The following is a 19790-nucleotide window of genomic DNA, read 5'->3' as shown; positions in this document are numbered from 1 at the left end:
ATATTTAATCTTTGAATAAATTCTCGTAGATTGGTACAAAAAAATCGAAGTCAAAAAATTTATGGTCATGAGGATGATACGGATGAAACTAACATTTCTTTACTCCAATGTGTAATTAGTGCTTGATTAGGTTATAATAATGGAGAGTAAGTTCATAAGACAAATATGAAGGAAACGATAAAATGTAATGGGTGTGGAAGAAGCGGTTAAGGAGAAAAGAAAGTTGTTTGGAGGGGATGTGGGCAAATTTTTCTTTTAGTAAATTGAAAAATAGAAGAAGACAAATGGTAAGAAATAAGTGTAATCAAGAGTGGGACTCACAAGAAATTATATAGTCGATTTAATGTGATATGGGACGTCAGGAGCTAATAAGAGGTTAGAAATACTGCAAGCCTTTTCAATGATTAGGTAATCATTAAGATAGAGAAAAAAATGAAGGGGTGTGATATGTTAATTTGTTTGTAAAATAGGTTGTGCAAACTACAGTTTTGAGCATGGATGAGTTCCCCAACGTTTGTAAAATTATGTTTAGACCCAAAGTTCTAGAGAAGTTTACAAATACATCCATAAACCTTGACCACTAAAGTATTTCAAGTAAGTTGGCATCTCAAAGCTTAAGTTCAATAAAAGAACTTCAAATTCAAGAGCTATATCATGCAACCAAAATGCTAGCCCTATTTCGCTTGAAGGTATAAGAAGATTGTTGCACTCTCACTTTGAGTCGAAAGTGCAATATAACTTCCAAGAAGGAAATTGTTCTACTGAGTAGCTTGCTAATCTTGGGATTGATAAGTTCTTGAATATTAGTTTCTTTTCATTATCTGCTAGAAATTACTTCATATTTTATTAGGTAATAAAAAAGTATGGTGAATTTACAATTTTAGATTTTCGTATTCAACTTTAACCTTTTTTCCTACCAAAAAAAAAATGCACTTCACTGTGGGATCTATAGTTTTTTTTGTTAATACTAATAATTTTAGAAAAAAGAATTTGCATAGTTGATTCATTTGGAGGGATTCCTTAGAAACGGACTCTATTATGTTCTAACAAGAGTCGAGCGATTGAATCAAGAGGAAAAACATCGAGCTATTGTCCTAACTTTTTTTTTTTTATCAATCAAGTATAAATTTAAGAAAGTTATATGTTGTTTACTATCTATGCTATGATATACATTTGTCTTGTGATGATCAGCGAGACAAATCTCCTTATGCAATGGGATATTCCTAGAATTTAATTGTCCAAAAATTCTAAGCCAAAAAGTCAAAAGATTTCGGAAACTCATATGAAGTGGCTACTTTGTAAATGTGTATTGCATTGGGGGTTATTTCACGGAAAAAGGGAAGCGTGTTGTCCACCGTCCACAAATCGCACAGTGCAGAAAAGCAGAAGCTTGCAAGAAGTTTCAACGGATTCAACTTTTTCTTCCTTCTCCCACGTTTTCCAGAGAAACCATAAGTTCTTTGCATGAACACATGCTTACTTACTATCGACAATATCTTCGCTTTGTTAATCAAAGGCCAAGAGGAAAGGTCAGTGCCAGCAGCACCTTCACCTTGAATTCTACGTTCGCGTGGGGGACAGGTTGTGCCCACTTCGCTGGGTGCTCTTGACTAAATGGGATCGGCAGATGCCGTACGTTAGTTAGACAACTACTCGGTCTACGTAGAATCTGGATCATCCACGAGAAGGCTTGGACGCTGAGTCACGCACGTATCTCAGTTTGGGATAAGCCAATCATGCTCACGGGCATGCGCCTCGAGGAGCTTGTCTACTTCAAACCAAACTCTGCGTGGACCAAGTTCGCTAGGCAGCAGAAAGGGAGCATGAGCATGCATCGCGTTGGCGGCCTCCGCGATTTCACCAGACTGATCCACGTAACACAGCCTCTAAATCACAGCACAAAAGCCGGAAGAGGCTTTTAGGGATGAAAAACATATTTTTGTCTTGGCGTATTTGATTGGTCCTTCTTCAGAAACAGGGTCCTCGAGCCTTATTACTAATTTAATGACGGAATAGTTGCATTAGCATAGGTAATCGACAAATGGGATTGAGAGAAGTAAACACGTTTCGGCTCATTCTCGTGAAGAAGATGGAGTTCAGAGAAGTAATTCATGGTGCGTGACAAGACTCGTATAATGGCGATCGGTTTCGAGTTAGGGTTCCTCTGAACCAACCTAACCTTAACCACTTTCTTTCTTTCTTGATGGGTCAGTTTGACAAACTTCGCTTCGCTTGAGAATCGTAACATGCTCACTGAAGATGTTAATGGGAGGCCTAGGCCCAAACGAAATTGTTAGTGGCAGGCCCATCTTTCGCGGCAAGGCCCACCAGAGAAGCCGGGACGGTAAAGATTCTTTTGCTCGCAACCCACCAATGAATGACCGCCTATATCAACGCCGACAATCCAACAATGGCCGACCGACCAAGTCACGAGGCACTGTCTTTAAGTAGGTTAATCTTTCTTTTTTCAGACTAGACATCTAGATATAAGTAGTAAAATTTCATTATCCGGAGGTCGGCATCACGCTCGGCATTTCAAAGAAGATGAGCACTGACGATAATTGGACATGCCCTGATTACGCTCTGTGCTAGACCACTACTATCAGTCGGTATGGACGGTCTCAATCCCACTTTATCCGGTCTCAAGGTGAATGTCATTTTCAACACATAAAAGCGGCACATGGACGGTTAGCTTTTAACCGAACAATAATCGCACACAATCTGTCCAACCAGCATATCTTGATCAGTGTTCTAAGTACCAACCAATTAGGAATCCTAATGCGCCAATGAAGCGAAATTGGAGCAGTAGCCCTCTCCATCGAAAGAGGGGATGAGGCTGAGGTTGACGGGAAGAAGATGAGAACCACCCAACTTGGCAAATCTCTAAGTCCCACTCGACGATGGAAGATTACAACCACTAGTCCAGGAGCATAAAAAGGGTCATAAACAAAGTGCCTCTCTTTCGATCTTTACAACGTTTTGGCAAATACCATAACATTCCCCATGAGTGGAGCACTTGGAATGAAGTGGACTACAGATACTCCCACATATTCTCTCGTGACTAAAATACACTACGCCACTAGAGTTCGCCATCATGTTCATCAAGCAGAAACGAATAACAGACGGCTGACGTGGTTAGGAAGGACAGGATAATACAGGCCCATACCTTGGCAGGGATGGCTACAAGGGCATTGCACGCTCCGCAACAACAAACATCTGCATGAGCATCTTAGATGCACTCGGCCCTTCATGATACTGTCTGCAAAAGGGCTCATCCAATCAACGCCTTGGAAAATAATCACAAAAGGATCCAAGTCTACGACGTATAGGAAATGATCCAAATCTGCTCTTGTGCGGGTAGAAAGTCAATGTCGGCCTTTCATGTCGATTCACTCGGCCCCCAAGTTTAGAGAACCATCTTTCATCAACTTCAAGCTTAGGCTGTTAAATCTGCCTCTTGAATAGTGACGCGAAGCTTTTCTCCAGTCCGTTCCTGTTTTCATCATTGCGACGAATTCTTCATAGCTAATTTTCCCGTCCTAAAGTGACAGAAAATCATATTAGTGCTAAGTGTTCAAGATTAGAGACTGCCCATATGCAGTTGAGTATGTCCCGAGTCTCTTTACCTTGTCCTTGTCCACTTCCTGGAAGATTTCATTAGCTAGGTCACTACAATCATCTGCCCCATCTTCCACTAGAGATTCACGTAGCTCATCAGGTTCAATGAAAGAATTGCCATCCTTGTCGAAGTAGGAGAAGGCTTTCCGCAGATGCTCATCATTTGCCACCCTCTGAAGATGGAGTGAAACAGCAAGAAACTCTCCATAGTCCAATGAACCTTTGCCATTAGCATCCACCTGTTTCCAACAAGCTCACTCATTCAACACATAAAGACACATATATGTACTTAGGGATGATGATTGAAACAAGTATGTCACTCCTTTCAAGGAAGATGACGGAGATTGCATGACTGAACTTTTGGACGAAGTTAAAAACTAATCAATATATCAAAGAAACAGGTTAAGAAATGATGATGTTTTTTACAATTTAAGTTTAACTTGCCTCATGGTCAAAAAGGGTAAAAAGAGGAAGTTTAACTTGCCAGTGTAAATTCCCTTAATGTTCTCCACAGAGTAATTTCGTATCGAAAGGTCAAAACACAACAAACATCTTTTTAGCCAAGCCATGTAGGATTTCCAATTGCAAATTCGGAATAGTAGCTTTTCACATGTCGAAGTACCTTGGAACCACAGGAAAGAGAAGAAACTAAGAGCAGCAGCGTTTCAGCACTACACTTGCTTATGTAGAACACAGACTAGAAAAGACCAAGGAACAGAGGGGACAATTAGAAAGTCTAAAGGCCTGCCTTTTGCTGCAGGTGAATCTCTATCAGCTTGAACAAGGAATTTTGATGGTTGCTGTTCGATCACTGTTTATGAGTTTTACATAGAGAGCCCGCATATTATTTTAGACATAGCTGCTTTTGTAAGATAGATGGACTCAAACTATCACCTAAGGCTAATGACCAGAAAGCTACTGCCTGAAGAAATCGTACACGTAGAGAAAAATCAGGTCCACAAAACCAGTGAATTCACTGAGTGTCCAAAAATCTGCTAGGAGGGCTGTACTGAATGAATTCCCAATATCCCTTGAACCTATGTTTTACAATTTTATTTCATAAGTAGCTTTTGGTGATATCAGCACCGAGACTAGAAAGTTTTTCATGAAAGTGAGAGTGTTTCAATCCTATTGGTGCAACTTGGCAAGAATGGAAAGTTCGGCCCCCACTTCTTGCTCACTGTCTCATGTCCACAATGGCAGAGACGAGAACCTCCAATTATATCCCTATTGGTGATAGACTAAGAGCGCTTTACCAACAACGCATTAAATCTGTTATGCTTTGACTATCCAATGTGTATGTTGAATATCCTATAATTCTCACCTCCAGCAGTTCACAATGGCCAACTAAATAAAAAGAACAGTATGCATGTTCAAAAGATAGACTGAGATATTCTTAAACAAAGAGAACAATCATAGACCGGAAGAAGCCAGCCTAAGTACCTAATAAATAAGCAACGCATTCAAAACCAGACAGACATGAGAACCTAACAATTTGAGTTTTAACTGGTTCAACCCCGGTATGACTGAAAGATGACATCTTGAGATTAGTGTACTGGTATATGTATTTATAACCTTGGAAAGAAAATATTGCCTCATAAAGTTCACTAGGACATGCGCCTGCTTCTGGAATTGTACTAGTTCGAGCCCCCAGTACTCTCAGTTTCACTTTTTCACAAGGACCAACTCACTCTTATGCCATATATGTATGTGTATAAATATTTCCGACAGAATTAAAGGGTGTCAGCAAAAGTGGCCCAGCTTCAAGCCTCCCATGTTCTCCAATATCTTTTTAGAAATGTCAAATCCAATCAAACCTGGTCGACTACTTTGCTGGATTGAACAGTTTCTGAACCAAATAGAAGAAATAAGAAACCAAACTGGCAAGTTCACTGGTTGAACCAACTGGTCCAGTCTGGATTCGGAAACATTGGTTCCTAGGTCACCATGCCTCCATAAACAAGATAAACTAGCTTGTAGCATCATCAAATATGATGAAACAAAACAAATACTTAAAATGTTGTCCAAATAGGTGGTATTACAACCAAAGTAGAGATAAGTACACTCACAGCTTCGATGAGCATCTGAACATCAGATTCAGCAAGTTGAGAACCAAAATTTCTCAGCCCAGCTTTTAATTCCTCAATTGAAATAATACCATCATCATCAACGTCCATCTTCTTGAACATGTCTTTTATGTCTTCAACTTCTTCCACAGATAGGAATTCAGCAATCACCTATAACGAAGGCCCATCCATCTTACTCACAAAAGAACACTACAATGAAGGAAAAATATATCAAATAGGAACATCCAACTAACCCTCAGTGCCTTTCTTTTGAATCTGTTCATCATGGAAAACTGTTTTAACCTTGATTTGACAACATCTCCTAGTGGAACATTAGGAGCCTTCTTAGCATTTTGGAGCCAAGGATGCTCTGCCAGCAAGACAGCGCGTAAAAAAACTATCAAACTCTGAGGTAGTAAGTTACCACATCATAGTTACACTTTAACAGTATGTCAAGTGTTACCCAAGACATTGAATTTATACTATTTCTTTCCTGGGCAGATCAGCTTTTAACAGTGAGATATGACATTTCAGCATTACCATCATCTTTAGTCTGAATAAAATCAATACCCACATGAACTTTCCTCACAACAACATTGGATTAGGAAGACATCTTCAAACCCCAGACGGGGAGATGGAATATCACATAATTTAGGAATATCGACAACTTCAACCCAAAATAAAAGGAAAAATGTTTGGAAGCGTGGTGCTGGACTTTGAATTAACAAGATCAACCCTAACCAAAACCTACAACTACATAGATAACCTGAACACAGAGGTGAGCAATATATAACCGTTGGAAACAAAAGACAGCCAAGTCAAAACTTCCTTAAATAAATCTGCAACCTTTATACCATACCATCCACCAGAAACTCCCACTTACATCCATCTACCTATTCTTGCCCCATACACTTCCTAAAAAAGTATATATAGTAGTGTAAAATTCACAAGAGCTAGTTTACCCTAATGCAATTTTCGTTTCTGCAGATACACATCACCCTATGCAGAGCCTAAAATAAGAAACTCTAAGAAAGTCAGGCAAGTGCTGCCAGCAGGTCCTGAGGATAGAGAAAACTTAAACATCTCTGTTTGGCAGTTTTCCATTGAAAAATGTAAAAGATCCGAGCACTCACTAACAAGTCAAAAGGAGCTACAGACATACCCCTACAGAAAGACAAGCAAAGCCCCAAAGGAGGGAGGGGGAGAGAGAAGACAATCAAGTACTAGAATATGTTTCCATATAGAAAAGAGAGGAATACCAAGTACTTGAGTAGCAGTTAATCGAAGCTTCGGATCTGGTTCCAACATTTGCCTCACCAAACTCTTAGCACCCTCTGAGACACTTGGCCAAGGATCCCGTTTAAAATCTATTAATCCACGTAGGATGGCCTGCGCAACACCTTGCTCAGACTCTGCATCACAAGTGCATTTTTAGCAACCAGACAGCACTTAAAATGGGTATTGAGAGCATTACATATATAATCAAAGAGAGGAAAAGAGTATGCAGAATCTTAAGATTAAATAATTGAAAGCACAAAAGTGCTTAGGTGCCAAATATCAAAAGCTAGAAAACACACTTGACACCTGCCTGTGCTATATTAAACCCAACATGAAAAAAGACGGAAATCACTGAGTATTATTACCAGCCCAAAATGGGGGAACCCCACATAACAGAATGTAGAGAATGACACCAGCACTCCATATGTCTATCTCTGGCCCATAATTCCTCTTGAGCACCTCCGGAGCCATGTAATAAGGACTCCCAACGATTTCTGAGAACTTCTCACCTGGAATATTAGGAATTAGGAATGTCTAGAACAAGTCTATTTCAAACTACAATAAAGAACAAGTCTATTTCAAACTACTACAATAAATGGAAGGTTCACGAAAATCTAGGCAAGTTCGAATTGAAGGGCTTTCTAAGTTGTCCATAGCTTGACAAGTTCAGCAATCATATCCTTTTAAATTAACCACCATGTTGTTGCATTCAAATCTAATTAATAAGAAAATGGGGATAGAGATAGGGCAGAGAGTGAAATCACTGGAGGAGACTTTTTGGTGAGATCAACTTTTTCAACATTTTAATTGATGTTACTCTCCGACCCAAAAAAAAAAAAATACTATTACTCAATTAGATGAAGAAAACGCCAATCCACTCCCAAGCCAAAAACTTTGAAGATTGAACCAAACTCAAAAGAACTAATTTGGCTGAGGGCAGGTTCAGTTTTGAAGAACTGAAATTCCTGCATGACAATATCCCTAGATGCAAGGAGAATGGGTAGTTTCATGATCTTCATCATAGAAAATCAGAAAAGATCTCTAGAATATCGATGACTTCATAAAAATAGGTCAATCTATCAGAAATTATATCGTTGACTTTAGAATCTATACACTGTAATCTGCAAAAAAACGTTACAAAATGCAACCAATCATAAAGTCAAAAACAGAATATCACAGAATCCACCACAAGAAAAGTAAAACCAAATGAAACAAAATTACAGGACGCAATTGCCCCAGTACCACGGTAAATCAGCAATGCATAATTGATAGCAGGCCAGATAAAGTAATGTCAATAAACCCAGATAGAAACGGGGATATCCTAAATATACAACCGATGACACAACTCAATTGTATCTACGCTGTTATGCTATATAAAAAAAGTAACAAGGGACTGGGAGATGAAAAGGCTAGCAAAAGCAAGCAGAAGCAAGATGGAAGCCAGCTTGAGGAAGATAGGATTAGAAATTTATCTAGAGATACAACATGACAGTTGGGACTGAAGTTATGCTGATTATTTTTTGAGGTTTAAGAGTGAATATAAGAACCAGTGCAAAAGAACTCCACTTCTATTTCAAGGAGCCAATCAATAGGGTTTTGATAACACCAGAGGCCCTTGCATTTATCTGAGGGCATTAGTCTAACTGCAAGATTCGGATACCCCATTTTATCAAGGGAAAGGTAATAAAAAAAAGAGGCAAAGTCACATGTCCAACACATGGAGTTCTCTAGTAACCTTTATACTATGTAAGAACGATGCATCAATCCCAAAGACAGCAATTACCTGTCGCAGGTAAATTTTTGAAGAAACTCAAATATGAAAGGAGTAGCAAATTTATCTTCAGAAGAGACCTATGCCAAAGTTATGTTTTCTCTGACTAGATAAAGAAACAATCTAAAAGATGAGCAAAAGTACCTAACCCATTAGCAAAGGAAGCATTTCTCCATCAATATTCTCGATATGCTAATGCTCAACTTTTGCAAAAGCAATTTTTTTATTTTCAGGGTACTCTTTGACCCAGAAAACCAAATTGGATGATTCTATAGTAAAAACTTCACTGATAAGTAGAAGTTCTCCTGATCAATTGCCCACCACAAGGAAGTAAGACTCACAGTGCGACACAAGCAATACATTTATCTCATCAAAGTCAACCTAGTTAGGTTCTGACATCAAGTAGTTATAACTTGCAGCACAATTCTCCGCAAACTCTTTGAGTCAAGTAACAGAAAAATTTGCAACTCTTCTATCTTTTGAAAATATTTAACGACTACAAACATGGCAAACCCATATAAATAACATTTATTGCAAAGTGCATGCCAGCACATACTTTTGGCAGGAAGGTAGAGATGTTAAACATCAACAAGGCAAAATAAAACTCAATGGCATACCCAACCATAGGTATCTAGCTGGGTACCTACCATATGCTGGAAAGTGAAATGAATATTACATACAAAGCTGCACTGGTATACATATGAAGCATCTTCTTAAGAGAGCATGGCTAAGGAACAATACAGTTATTGCTCCTTGGACTCATAAAAATATCAGGGTTCTACAGTTCAGACATCCTACACCAGGCAAATAGGACACCAACATGAAATACTTCAAAGATAATTCACAGCGGAAAGCTCTAGACAAAACTTAGTTTGGTACAGCTCAAGTATGACACCAAACTTAAGGTACTTTAAGAGTCATTATCTTATAAATAGCAGTTAAATTAGGAAAGTTGAAGGACATGCTGGAATTTAAGTTTGATGAATAGCACAGCTTAAGTGAAGCAGACATTTCCTTTTCTTTTACTGCTATGTTTGGATATGCGGAGGAAAGGAAAATTGGAGAGAAATATAAAAATTTTGAATTTCCCTCCTTTTCTCCACACAAAAACTTTAAAATTTCCTTTTTCTTTCCACCCAACTTTCATCCCCCCATTTTATCTCATTTCCCCAACATAGCCTAAGAGAAATAGCAGAGAGACCTCCAGCTCAGTCTGTAAGAAATCAGTGGAATGGGTAAGAACAAATGGACGAAAAAGTTCAAGCCCGGCATCCAATTAGATTTATTACTCATCTCTACAAGTTTGATTGACATATAGAAAACAGATTTTTTTATTATCCAGAAAAGTTCAAACATAATCCTATTAGAATGGGATCATGAGTCACGTCAAGTTCATGATCTGATCAAATGTTTCTTTTTTATGAAATCCAAAAAAAAAAAAAATATCATCTATATTACTGCAAGCCAGAGAGACACTGAGAGAAACTACAGTTCCTTTTCCCAAGGCCCAGCCAAAGGAGTTATAATGGAGTCTAACGGTTCAGATTGATCAGATATACTCAACAATGAAAGTCCAGGCAAGAAGTCATTCTTTTCCTTCCTATTGCCATTTTCTTTCCAGGACATGCTTTTAACAGGTTTCACATCTCAAGAAACCATTTGTTTGGAGACTCTCTCTCCTCCAAAAATTCAACATCCACCAATTAGCAACAAGTTTTTTAATTCTATCCATACGAAGATTCCTGACATGCAAAGCATGCACCAGAGCTGGGTCAAAAGGTGAAATTTTGATATAAGACACTTTAGGTGCTTGGTACACGTCACCAAAATTTCTATCTTATATCTTTTGATCTCTGCTGCATGACTAAAACCATTTGAAAGACATTGATCAAAGCCAGTTTGACTCGATACAAATAAAGCACCAAAAACAAATTAATCAGTTCAATATAAGCAATATGATCATTATCTGTTGTTAAAGACTAATAAGTAGATATGCAATCAACCAGAAAGCTCCCACCAGATCCTAATAAAATGCTAGACATTGAGCCGTGCATCCTCTATGCAAAACCACTCTAATTAGTTGACATGACTATCTAGTTATCATGTCAATGTCTTGGCTAGTATCACACTTAAGAATCTCGTTTTTTTATGTACCAAGCACCATAGGCTACCACAGAATCAATTAACAACATGGTATTTAAGGTCTATGTCAGCATGGTTAAATGATGTGGACATAATCCTAATTGGATCCACCTAGAAAGAATCAGTTTTAAAATGTCATCAAGAAGGGTCATCCAAGTAGGGATGTATAGGCAAATAAGCGATACACATTTAGTAGGTTCATGGTTTGGTGGACTTTAGGACGAGTAATAAAGAGCATAGGGTAGGTTCAAAACTCCAAATATTATAGGCATTGTTGGTGTAGGATATGTTGAGGTCATACTTACTCTGTACCCAATGTACACCCATTAAAATATGATTACTACACTTAAATGTGTGCACGTGCATTTAATCACCATGATTATAGTATCAACTACCAAATATCTAAATTAACATCCGACATTATGCTATCTGAATTACTACACAAGTAGAATTAGAGATATGAATGTTACGAAGGTGGAATTGGACAAACATCATACAAGTGTGTTAATCCTGCTGTAGTTTTACCTCTGCTGTTATCGTGTTTATTCTTTTGACTGAATTTGTTTTATTGGTTCTATCCTCTTGTAATCAACAAAAAACACATACTCGATCCAGTGATTAACTTCTGTTTAAGAGGTTGACAGACATTAAATGCATAAACACTTTACTTATTGATATAAAGATCCAAAGGGAAAAAGATACCACTCTACTTGTGGAGGAATTGACAAGTTCCAAAGTGGTTCCAAGAGGCCAACGATGGTTTCTAGGTTCCACGAAGGTCATGGGGCAAGGGAAATGCCAATTCATTCTGAAACCTCCACAGCAAGAACATATCAGAATTTTCATTCTTTTCCGTATCAAAGACATTCCTATGGGATTCCCATACAATCCAACTTCACTCTAACATACCAAATCGAGAGCATCCCTGTAGTTTTCCACCCTTTGTCAAAGACATGTAGTACTTTAAAATATAACATAGCTATTTGTCAGAAGATTTGCAATTGCGACATAAAATCATCTCGAAAAGCACAATAGCGGATCATTTGGCACGTGACGACACAGCTATCAGACCAACAATTCGAGGAGCTTGACTTCCTAGAAGTCGGTAAGAATCTTCCGAGTATTATTTTTTCATCCAATGAAATCAAGGAAGAAGTATTCTTCTTAACTGCCAAGACTAGTTCGAAAAATTGACAGAGATGCTGTTTATTGCTAAACATATACTACATTACTCATGTAGATCTCCCAATGGCATATGAAAAGAAAAAATGCTACTTTCCAATTGAGAACGGCCCTACATCCGGGGGAGGGGAGGCGCATTAAATAGCAAATTGAAGATCTTACCTGGCTTGAAGAATATCGACAATCCGAAATCAATAGCCTTGAGAGGCGAATTCTCCTTCTTGTTAGCGAACAAGAAATTCTCCGGCTTCAAGTCCCTGTGTATCACCCCGTGATGGTGACAGAGCTGCACCACCTCCACGATCGTCCGCGTGACCGCGGCCGCGGCCCTCTCCGTGTAATGCCCCCTCGCCACGATCCGATCGAACAGTTCGCCCCCCTCGCACAGCTCCATCACCAAATGCACCGCATTGTCGTCCTCGCACGCCTCCTTCAGGCTCACGATGCTGGGGCTCCGCGGCAGGTGCCTCATGATCGCCACCTCCCGCCGCACGTCCTCCACGTCCACGGCCGTCCGCAGCTTCCGCTTCGAGATGCTCTTGCAGGCCAGCAGGTCCCGCGACGCCCGGTCGATGCAGAGGTACGTCACCCCGAACTCCCCCCGCCCCAGCTCCCGGTCGATCAGGTACCGCTCCTCGATGTTCTCCTTCTGCACGCCGGCGAGGACGGCCACGGCGCCGCCTCCTCCTCCTCCGCCGCCGCCGCCGCCCTTCCTCCCGCCGGCGCCGCCGTGGTCGCGCTTCCCGCCGTGGTCGTGGCCGGCGTAGTTGGACTTCACGTCCTCCCGGGCGACGGCGGCCGGAGATCTGCAGCAGTTCCCCATCCCCGACCGTAATGCGGCCCGAAGATCAGATCCGCGCCGCCGCGAAGCGCCGCCGCCGGAGGCCGAGCAGGGAGAGGGAGAGAGAGAGGAGGGCGAGCGCCAGGGGCTTAGGGTTTCACATTCCCCGAGCGAGAGAATGCGAGGCCGGCGGTAGACCAGGGGAGCTACGGCGGCGAGGGGATCGCGGGGAGGAGCAGCGGCTAGAGAGAGAAAGCTAGAGAGAGAGAGAGAGAGGTGGAAGTGAGTGAGTGAGGTGAGGTGAGAGAGGGAAAAGAGTACGGAAAAGTTGCAGCCTGCAGTGGAAGAGCTCAGATGCCCGCCGCTGCTTTGATAGAGAGAGAGAGAGAGAGAGAGAGAAGGGGCGGGGGTGTACTTTGGGAGATAAAAACTCTTTTCCCCATAAAAAAAAGAAAGAAAAAAAAAAAAAAAGGAAAGGAAAAGGACAAGAAAGGATTAGAAAAATTGTTGTTGTTATTTTTATTTTATTTTATTTGAATTATGGCTTTTTTTTTTAAATTCGTTTTAAATGTTTTCGGAAATATTCTCTGACCCTGCGACTTTTGTCGTCTCTCGCCGGAGAGAGATAGAAAGGAAGAGGACGGAGGCCCGGGGGGTAGAATCGTCCTTTCGCGACTCGCCGCAATCCGGGAAATCATTTCCCGAATGTAAACAAATTTTTAGAATAGATTCCGCGAAAATGGAATTTTTTATATCGCATAAAAAACCGGGCTAAGGGCTGATTTAAAAATCGCGGCGTTTTTAGGTTTTCTTTTTTATTCTTATCAGCTCAGTTGATGTAATAATGGTTTTCTTTTACTAGTTATTTCGTCGGATTTGATTTTTTTTTTTTTTGTATAGTTACTATCTTTTCAACATTTATGAATTCTATAATGGGCCCGCCGCGATAGTAATTTGATGAGGAGGGTGAGGGGTCCATATGTATGCCCCCTTGTCATACATATGATTCATAAAAATAAATAAAAATCCACACAAAAATCTAAAATGACAATATATATATATATGAAATTCAGCGCAAAAGATCATAAGGTTCAGTCAAGTCTCCCCGACCAAATATGGAAAGCTCTTATTATGTTAGGTACTCAAGAGCGCGGGTAAGTAACTCTATTGGGTCGAGTTCATAATTTTCTTATCTTTTGTGGATTGTCACAATGATCATTAATGTTTGGTTAGTTCGGGATTGCAAGAGATATTAATACCGTACTGGGTCTAGCTAAATCCATGAGTTCAATATCTCAAGAGATATTAATACTCTACTTGGTCCGATCAAGTTCGGAAGTTTACTCTAATTTATTATGTGTTATCGATATAATCTTAGATTTGACCTCACAAGGACATAATTACATTCGTCTTTACTATCGTTATCCATTTCCATCTTTAATTTTTCTTGCGCTTCTAAAATTACTTCTTCTTAGTCTTTTGGTACTTTGAGAAAGAGAGTGAAGAGGAAGGAACGAGAGATATGAGTATTCTGGGGGGCTTTCGATTTCAATTTGGAGGGCATGGGTTGGGACAAAATGAAGACAGGAAAAGGGAGGGGCTGGGGGGATTAAATTAGCCGACAAAAGCCAAGACGCAAAGGGAGGAAGGGACAGAATGATTGATGGTGATTAATTAGCCTCTAATTGTCGCCCACTCACCTTCCCCTAATTCCTTCAGCTTTGTCTTCACGCTTCTCGCCAAGGGAATCCCCGGGCCTTTTGTTGCTAACTTTTGCATTCCCCTTTTTCCTCCGCCCTTTTTATTTAAGTACACTCTTTAGGCAGATTCATCTAATCAGGTTGGGGTTAAAAAAAAATGAAGACATGTTGGATGTTTGAGACAAGTATGTTTTTGTATTCTTAATGCTCTCGGTATGCACAAATTAGATTAGGAGCTATCGATATATTATTATCAAAAAGATATAGAAAAATAGAGTCGAGTGTCCGATATCATATACCAAAACAAGCTGCATAACTCATCCTTCTTGACTAAGAAGCATCCAGCGTTCTGGTAAGAGAATGAAATAAAATAAACCCTATTCACAAAAATTAAATGACCTAATTCTTAAAAACACCTTCAACTTTACGTCCAATTTCAATTCTGTCTCGAATTTTAAAAAAAAAAAAATTCAAGTCCATTCCAAATCCATCCCCAACTTTTGGTTGTCTTAAAAAAAAAAAAAAAAAACTCAACTTAGTTTAGTCCCAAAATCTATCCCGAACTTATTTTGTCTAAAAAAAATACCAATTTTTAAATTTAGTCCCAAATTTGCTCCTATTAGCTCTTCATCCAACAATTATCGTCAATCATCTCTAATTCTTGTAATTATCATATCAAAGAACGATTTCTTTTTGGAGATTATTTTCCATGTCGCTTTCCTAACGCTTTTTGAATAAACAGTTAATGTGCACAAATTTGGAACTAAGGTTAAAGTTTGGACTTTTTTTTAGACAAATAAAAGTCCTAGTCAAATTTAGGATTAGACCTTAAGTTCGGGTTTTCATTTAGATAAACAAAAGTTCGGCATAAAAAAACTAAACCTAAAATTTAAGGTTTTTTTTTAAAAAAAAATCTTAGACAAAACCGAGATTGAACCTAAAATTTAGAACTTATTAGGAAATTAGGCCAAAAAAATTTGAGCATTTTAATCGCACTTATCCTGTGAGATACCCAAATGTTGAAAGAATCAAATCTTTAATCATATTATGTGATTTGTGTACTATAAGGCCAATTTTATCAACATTTTCACCGACAGATTTTCTACAACTTTCAAGCAGTGTGATGGACGCTGCTCATCTTTGTTTGACGGCCCCCCTCTACCCACTCTTTATCATATTCCACCTGTCTTCACAAGTAGTGTTTTCCAAGAAAGTAGAAAGCACGTAGGAGTCAATGTCGGGCCAAGCCAAGTGAGGAGCTCCTCCATCCACTGGTGCAGGCATGTCCATTCCTAGTCGTGAAACTAATAAGTAGACAATTCACTGTGATTGACATGACCCAGATTGTTAATTTGGAACTCTACAAAATGAAAAAGTGAGGACCAATTGGATGATGAAAAAGGCACTACCTCTTATCTTTTGGAATTGTTTATTGCATAAATTTCTTATTGGTATCAACTCGCGTAACGCGCATGCTTATGACATGATAAGAGCAAGATCAATGAAAATTTTGATTTGTATATCCGTACTACTTTATTCGTCACGATTGAAATTGAAATTATGAGTTTTAATGTTCATGAAATGCATTCACATTGATTAAAAAGCCGACATGTTTTCTTAGGATAATTAGTTAAAAGAAATCAAAAGTCAAATTACCTCAATACACATATTAAAAGTAAAATGTTTTCGTCGACCAACATGATTAATTATATAGAACCCCATTTGATTAGATGATGAAATGAATTCTTTCTTTTTTTTTCTTTTCCTAAAACACAGATATAGAAATGGAAAAGCAACACAAAGAGTTTATTGGATTGAAAATTTGCACATTCTTCAATCAATTGATGATAATATTTGCAGCTCTAAAAATTGATTTCTATGGATTATTTGGTTAAGTGAACAAATTCTACTTAATGCCTATATTCTTATTAGTTCAAAATACCCTACAAACAAAGACAAAGACCATTAACACAACATATCCAAAGATTTCTGAAAAACGACAAGGAAACACTTTTTGTTCGTGGAAATATCATTTCCCTAAAAAACATATTTTCAAAAAAGATAACTTCAAACAAGAGTTAATACCATGAAAAATCTAAAATTGGTATTCTTGTGATAATTTATCCAAAACTAATTTTTTAATCACATAAATCTCAAATCTTGTATATTTATAATAAATTTACCCTTCATTACTTTCTATTAAATTAGATTAATACTATTAAAAAACACAAACCGATACACATATGACAAATGGATGGTAAAATATCAAACTAGTACATTTATTGACCATTACGTGTTATACAACTTAGTAATTTATCCATAAAATTTAATGAAAACTAGTATTGGATAAATTTATCATAAATATACCAGTTTGAGTTTTTTGTAATAAAAAAATTAATTTGAGATAAATTTATTATAAGTGTATAAGTTTGGAGTTTTTTGTGGTATTTTCAAACAATTGATGATCCCTTTTGTAGCTCTAATAATTGGTTCTTATAGCTTATTTGGTTAAGTGGATGAATTGTACTTAATGCATATATTCTTATTAATTAAAAATACCCTTAAAACAAAGATAAAGACATTTGAAATGACATATTTTATCGAAATAGAGATATCTAAAAAGTGACGAGTGAATACTTTTTGGCGGTGGTAATGTCATTTCCCTTGAGAAAATGTTTCCAAAAAGGATGATTTGTTCCCATCCTAGTATATTAAATTATTCTCTCTTTAAAAAGAGGTCAATGGTCATAATTTTGGTCAACCAACCGATGCAGATTGTACTTAGATTTTGCATATCCAAACTAGTTAAGGGCTGTCCAATTGACAAGATTGAAGGTCACCTCCTTCACTTTGGACAAGTTTCGAAAGTATTTTTTTTTATATGGGCCCACCGGCCCACAATGAAAAGAAATGAAAATTGAATCTTGCAAGCTTGGCCGATTAGGAAGCCCCCTATCCATCTAGACCAGCTCAAGCCCAACACTTTTATTGTATAATAGATACATCTTGAAATTTCATAATATCTCTCACTACATCTTATGGTAGGTATAACTACGTATTTTATACTTAGATAGAGATTTCGAAATATTTTTCTCTTTGACTTTGACTTTTCATAGAAACAGTCTTGTTAAGAAAGGACTTTTTATCAAATTGATTTATTATTTGAAACTCGCTATTACTAATAAAGTTAATATCACAAAAAACCTCAAACTAGTATACATGTAATAAATTTACTCAAAACTAATATTTTGACCATTGAAAATATCTAATTAGTACATTTATAACAAATTTACCAAAAACTAATTTTTTAATACATTCATCCTTCATTAGTTTTTATTAAATTATATTGATATCATTAAAAAGCACAAACCGGTACACTTATGATAAATTGAGGGTAAAATTCCAAATTAGTATATTCATCAACTGTCATGTGTTATCCAACTTGGCAATTTGACGGTAAATTTAGCGAAAATGAACAAATGATAGATTTGTCATAGGTATATCAATTTAAGTTTTTTTGTGATTAAAAAATTATTTGGAAAAATTTATCATAAGTGTACAAATTTGAAATATTTCGTGTTATCAATCATTTTTAATATGAATATATGGACTTGATTTGGGGCTTGAGAAATATTTTTTGGAGTAATGTCACTATAACTTCTAAAGTTACAATTATTACATAATAGGCTCTTGAAGAAATTAGGAATGTCTACGTTGATCATAAGGTTAGTGGCTCCCTGGGCCTCTCTTTCAAATGAGTGTGCCTAGATAGGTAATTTTACTCCTGAGGACGGTTCGGCCTGGCCCATGAACTTCTTTAAAAATATTTATTAAATTTTTTTGGACTGTTTTCGACAAAACTTTTTAGATCCGGCACTAGGCCCATTATGCCCAATAACAAGGCTTGGGAGTCATTAATGTTCTTGAAATATCCGATAAGCGGGATCCATGAGCTGCTAAAATGCAAAGCATGAACCATAATAATATGTTTTTTTTCGAAATATTCACATACTAATAAACATTAACTTCTCTTTCTGAGATGATGATGGAGCAAGCCCTTCCTTTTTGCCATAGAATCCCCCACGGGCTTCGCTTTGGTCCGGGGAATGCCGACTCCTTTGATGGGCGATGAACAGAGAGGCAACATCTGAACACGAACGGTTCGCGAATGCCTGATCCGTCGCTGCCGTCCCAAGAGATCGTTCCTTAGCTGTCGGCATTTAAAGATGACATTGATGACTTTCGCATGTGGAGAGGGAGAAAAAGAGAGGTGGGTTTGTTTGGAATGGTCGATTTTGTGATGTGAATGTCAATGCCTTAGGGGGACCTAAAGTTGACAATGCCGAGGATGTTGTACTCGCATGACGAGCGCGGTCGCGCAAGGTGTGATGCCACTTGGAGCTTCAAAGTCCACACCATTCATTCGTCCTCCAGAGATGCGTAGGCAATTCCTCGGACAACCATGTGATGTTACATCAAAATCATCGTCCAACCCTTTTTTTCCTCATTCATATAAAGTACAAAGAGTTAGGATTAATTTCCATGGAAGGTGTGGAACTTAGATGGTATTCATGGACAGAATTTTGACTGCAAATACCTAAACTACAAAATTTCGTTTTCGTTTTTCTTTTCCCTTTTGCAATTGATGCGCTTTGGTGGACGCTATAATAACGCACACATCCGCCGCGTTGGCTTTTGGCTAGGAAAATTAGCTAGATTCCAATCAAAGTGTACGAATTGCCCAAAAAAACTAAAGTTCAATAGATTAGTTGATCGAAATCAAGATTCAGTGAAACCACCTAAGTTTAGTCATTGCGGGTAAAAGCTTACCTCAAAATTCAATATGCTAGATGAATGAAATTAAAATAAAGTGATAGAAATGTAAGTTACCCCAAAATAATGTGACCATTGGTGAAAGCGCCATACATAATTGTAACTTACAATATATGTGCACCTGTTGACTAGTTTCTTGAGATGGTTTACATGTAGGATGATTTACTTGGTCTGAACATCTACTTCTAATTAGGTGTGCACATGTTGTGGACAAAATGCGATAGAAGTCTAATACCTACATAATGTGGAAGGATACCATGGGGACTTTGAACTCAATTGATGCATATGTCACGTTGCATTGATCATGCATGCGGGATTCTTTCCTGTATTCACACTTCACATGCACACTTAACATTCCCCTCCCCCCATGTGCGAGTTTACAGTTGGACCACCTTCCCTTTATTGCAACGTCAGGTTTC

General features: G+C 38.2%; 1 protein-coding gene across 1 annotated transcript; it reads right to left on the bottom strand.

The window, feature by feature from the left end:
- Nucleotides 1-2859: 2859 nt before the first annotated feature.
- On the bottom strand, nt 2860-13223 carry LOC104421100 (calcium-dependent protein kinase 13). The gene is made up of 7 exons (XM_010032978.3): nt 12220-13223; nt 7328-7471; nt 6944-7096; nt 5939-6054; nt 5688-5855; nt 3627-3857; nt 2860-3539 (listed from the first exon to the last, which is right to left on the bottom strand). The coding sequence occupies exons 1-7, from the start codon at nt 12878-12880 to the stop codon at nt 3390-3392; spliced, it is 1623 nt and encodes a 540-aa protein (XP_010031280.2). The 5' UTR covers nt 12881-13223; the 3' UTR covers nt 2860-3389.
- Nucleotides 13224-19790: the final 6567 nt, after the last annotated feature.

Source organism: Eucalyptus grandis, chromosome 1 (genome assembly GCF_016545825.1).
Source record: "Eucalyptus grandis isolate ANBG69807.140 chromosome 1, ASM1654582v1, whole genome shotgun sequence".
Taxonomy (NCBI): domain Eukaryota; kingdom Viridiplantae; phylum Streptophyta; class Magnoliopsida; order Myrtales; family Myrtaceae; genus Eucalyptus; species Eucalyptus grandis.
This window is presented reverse-complemented; position numbering and strand designations above follow the sequence as displayed.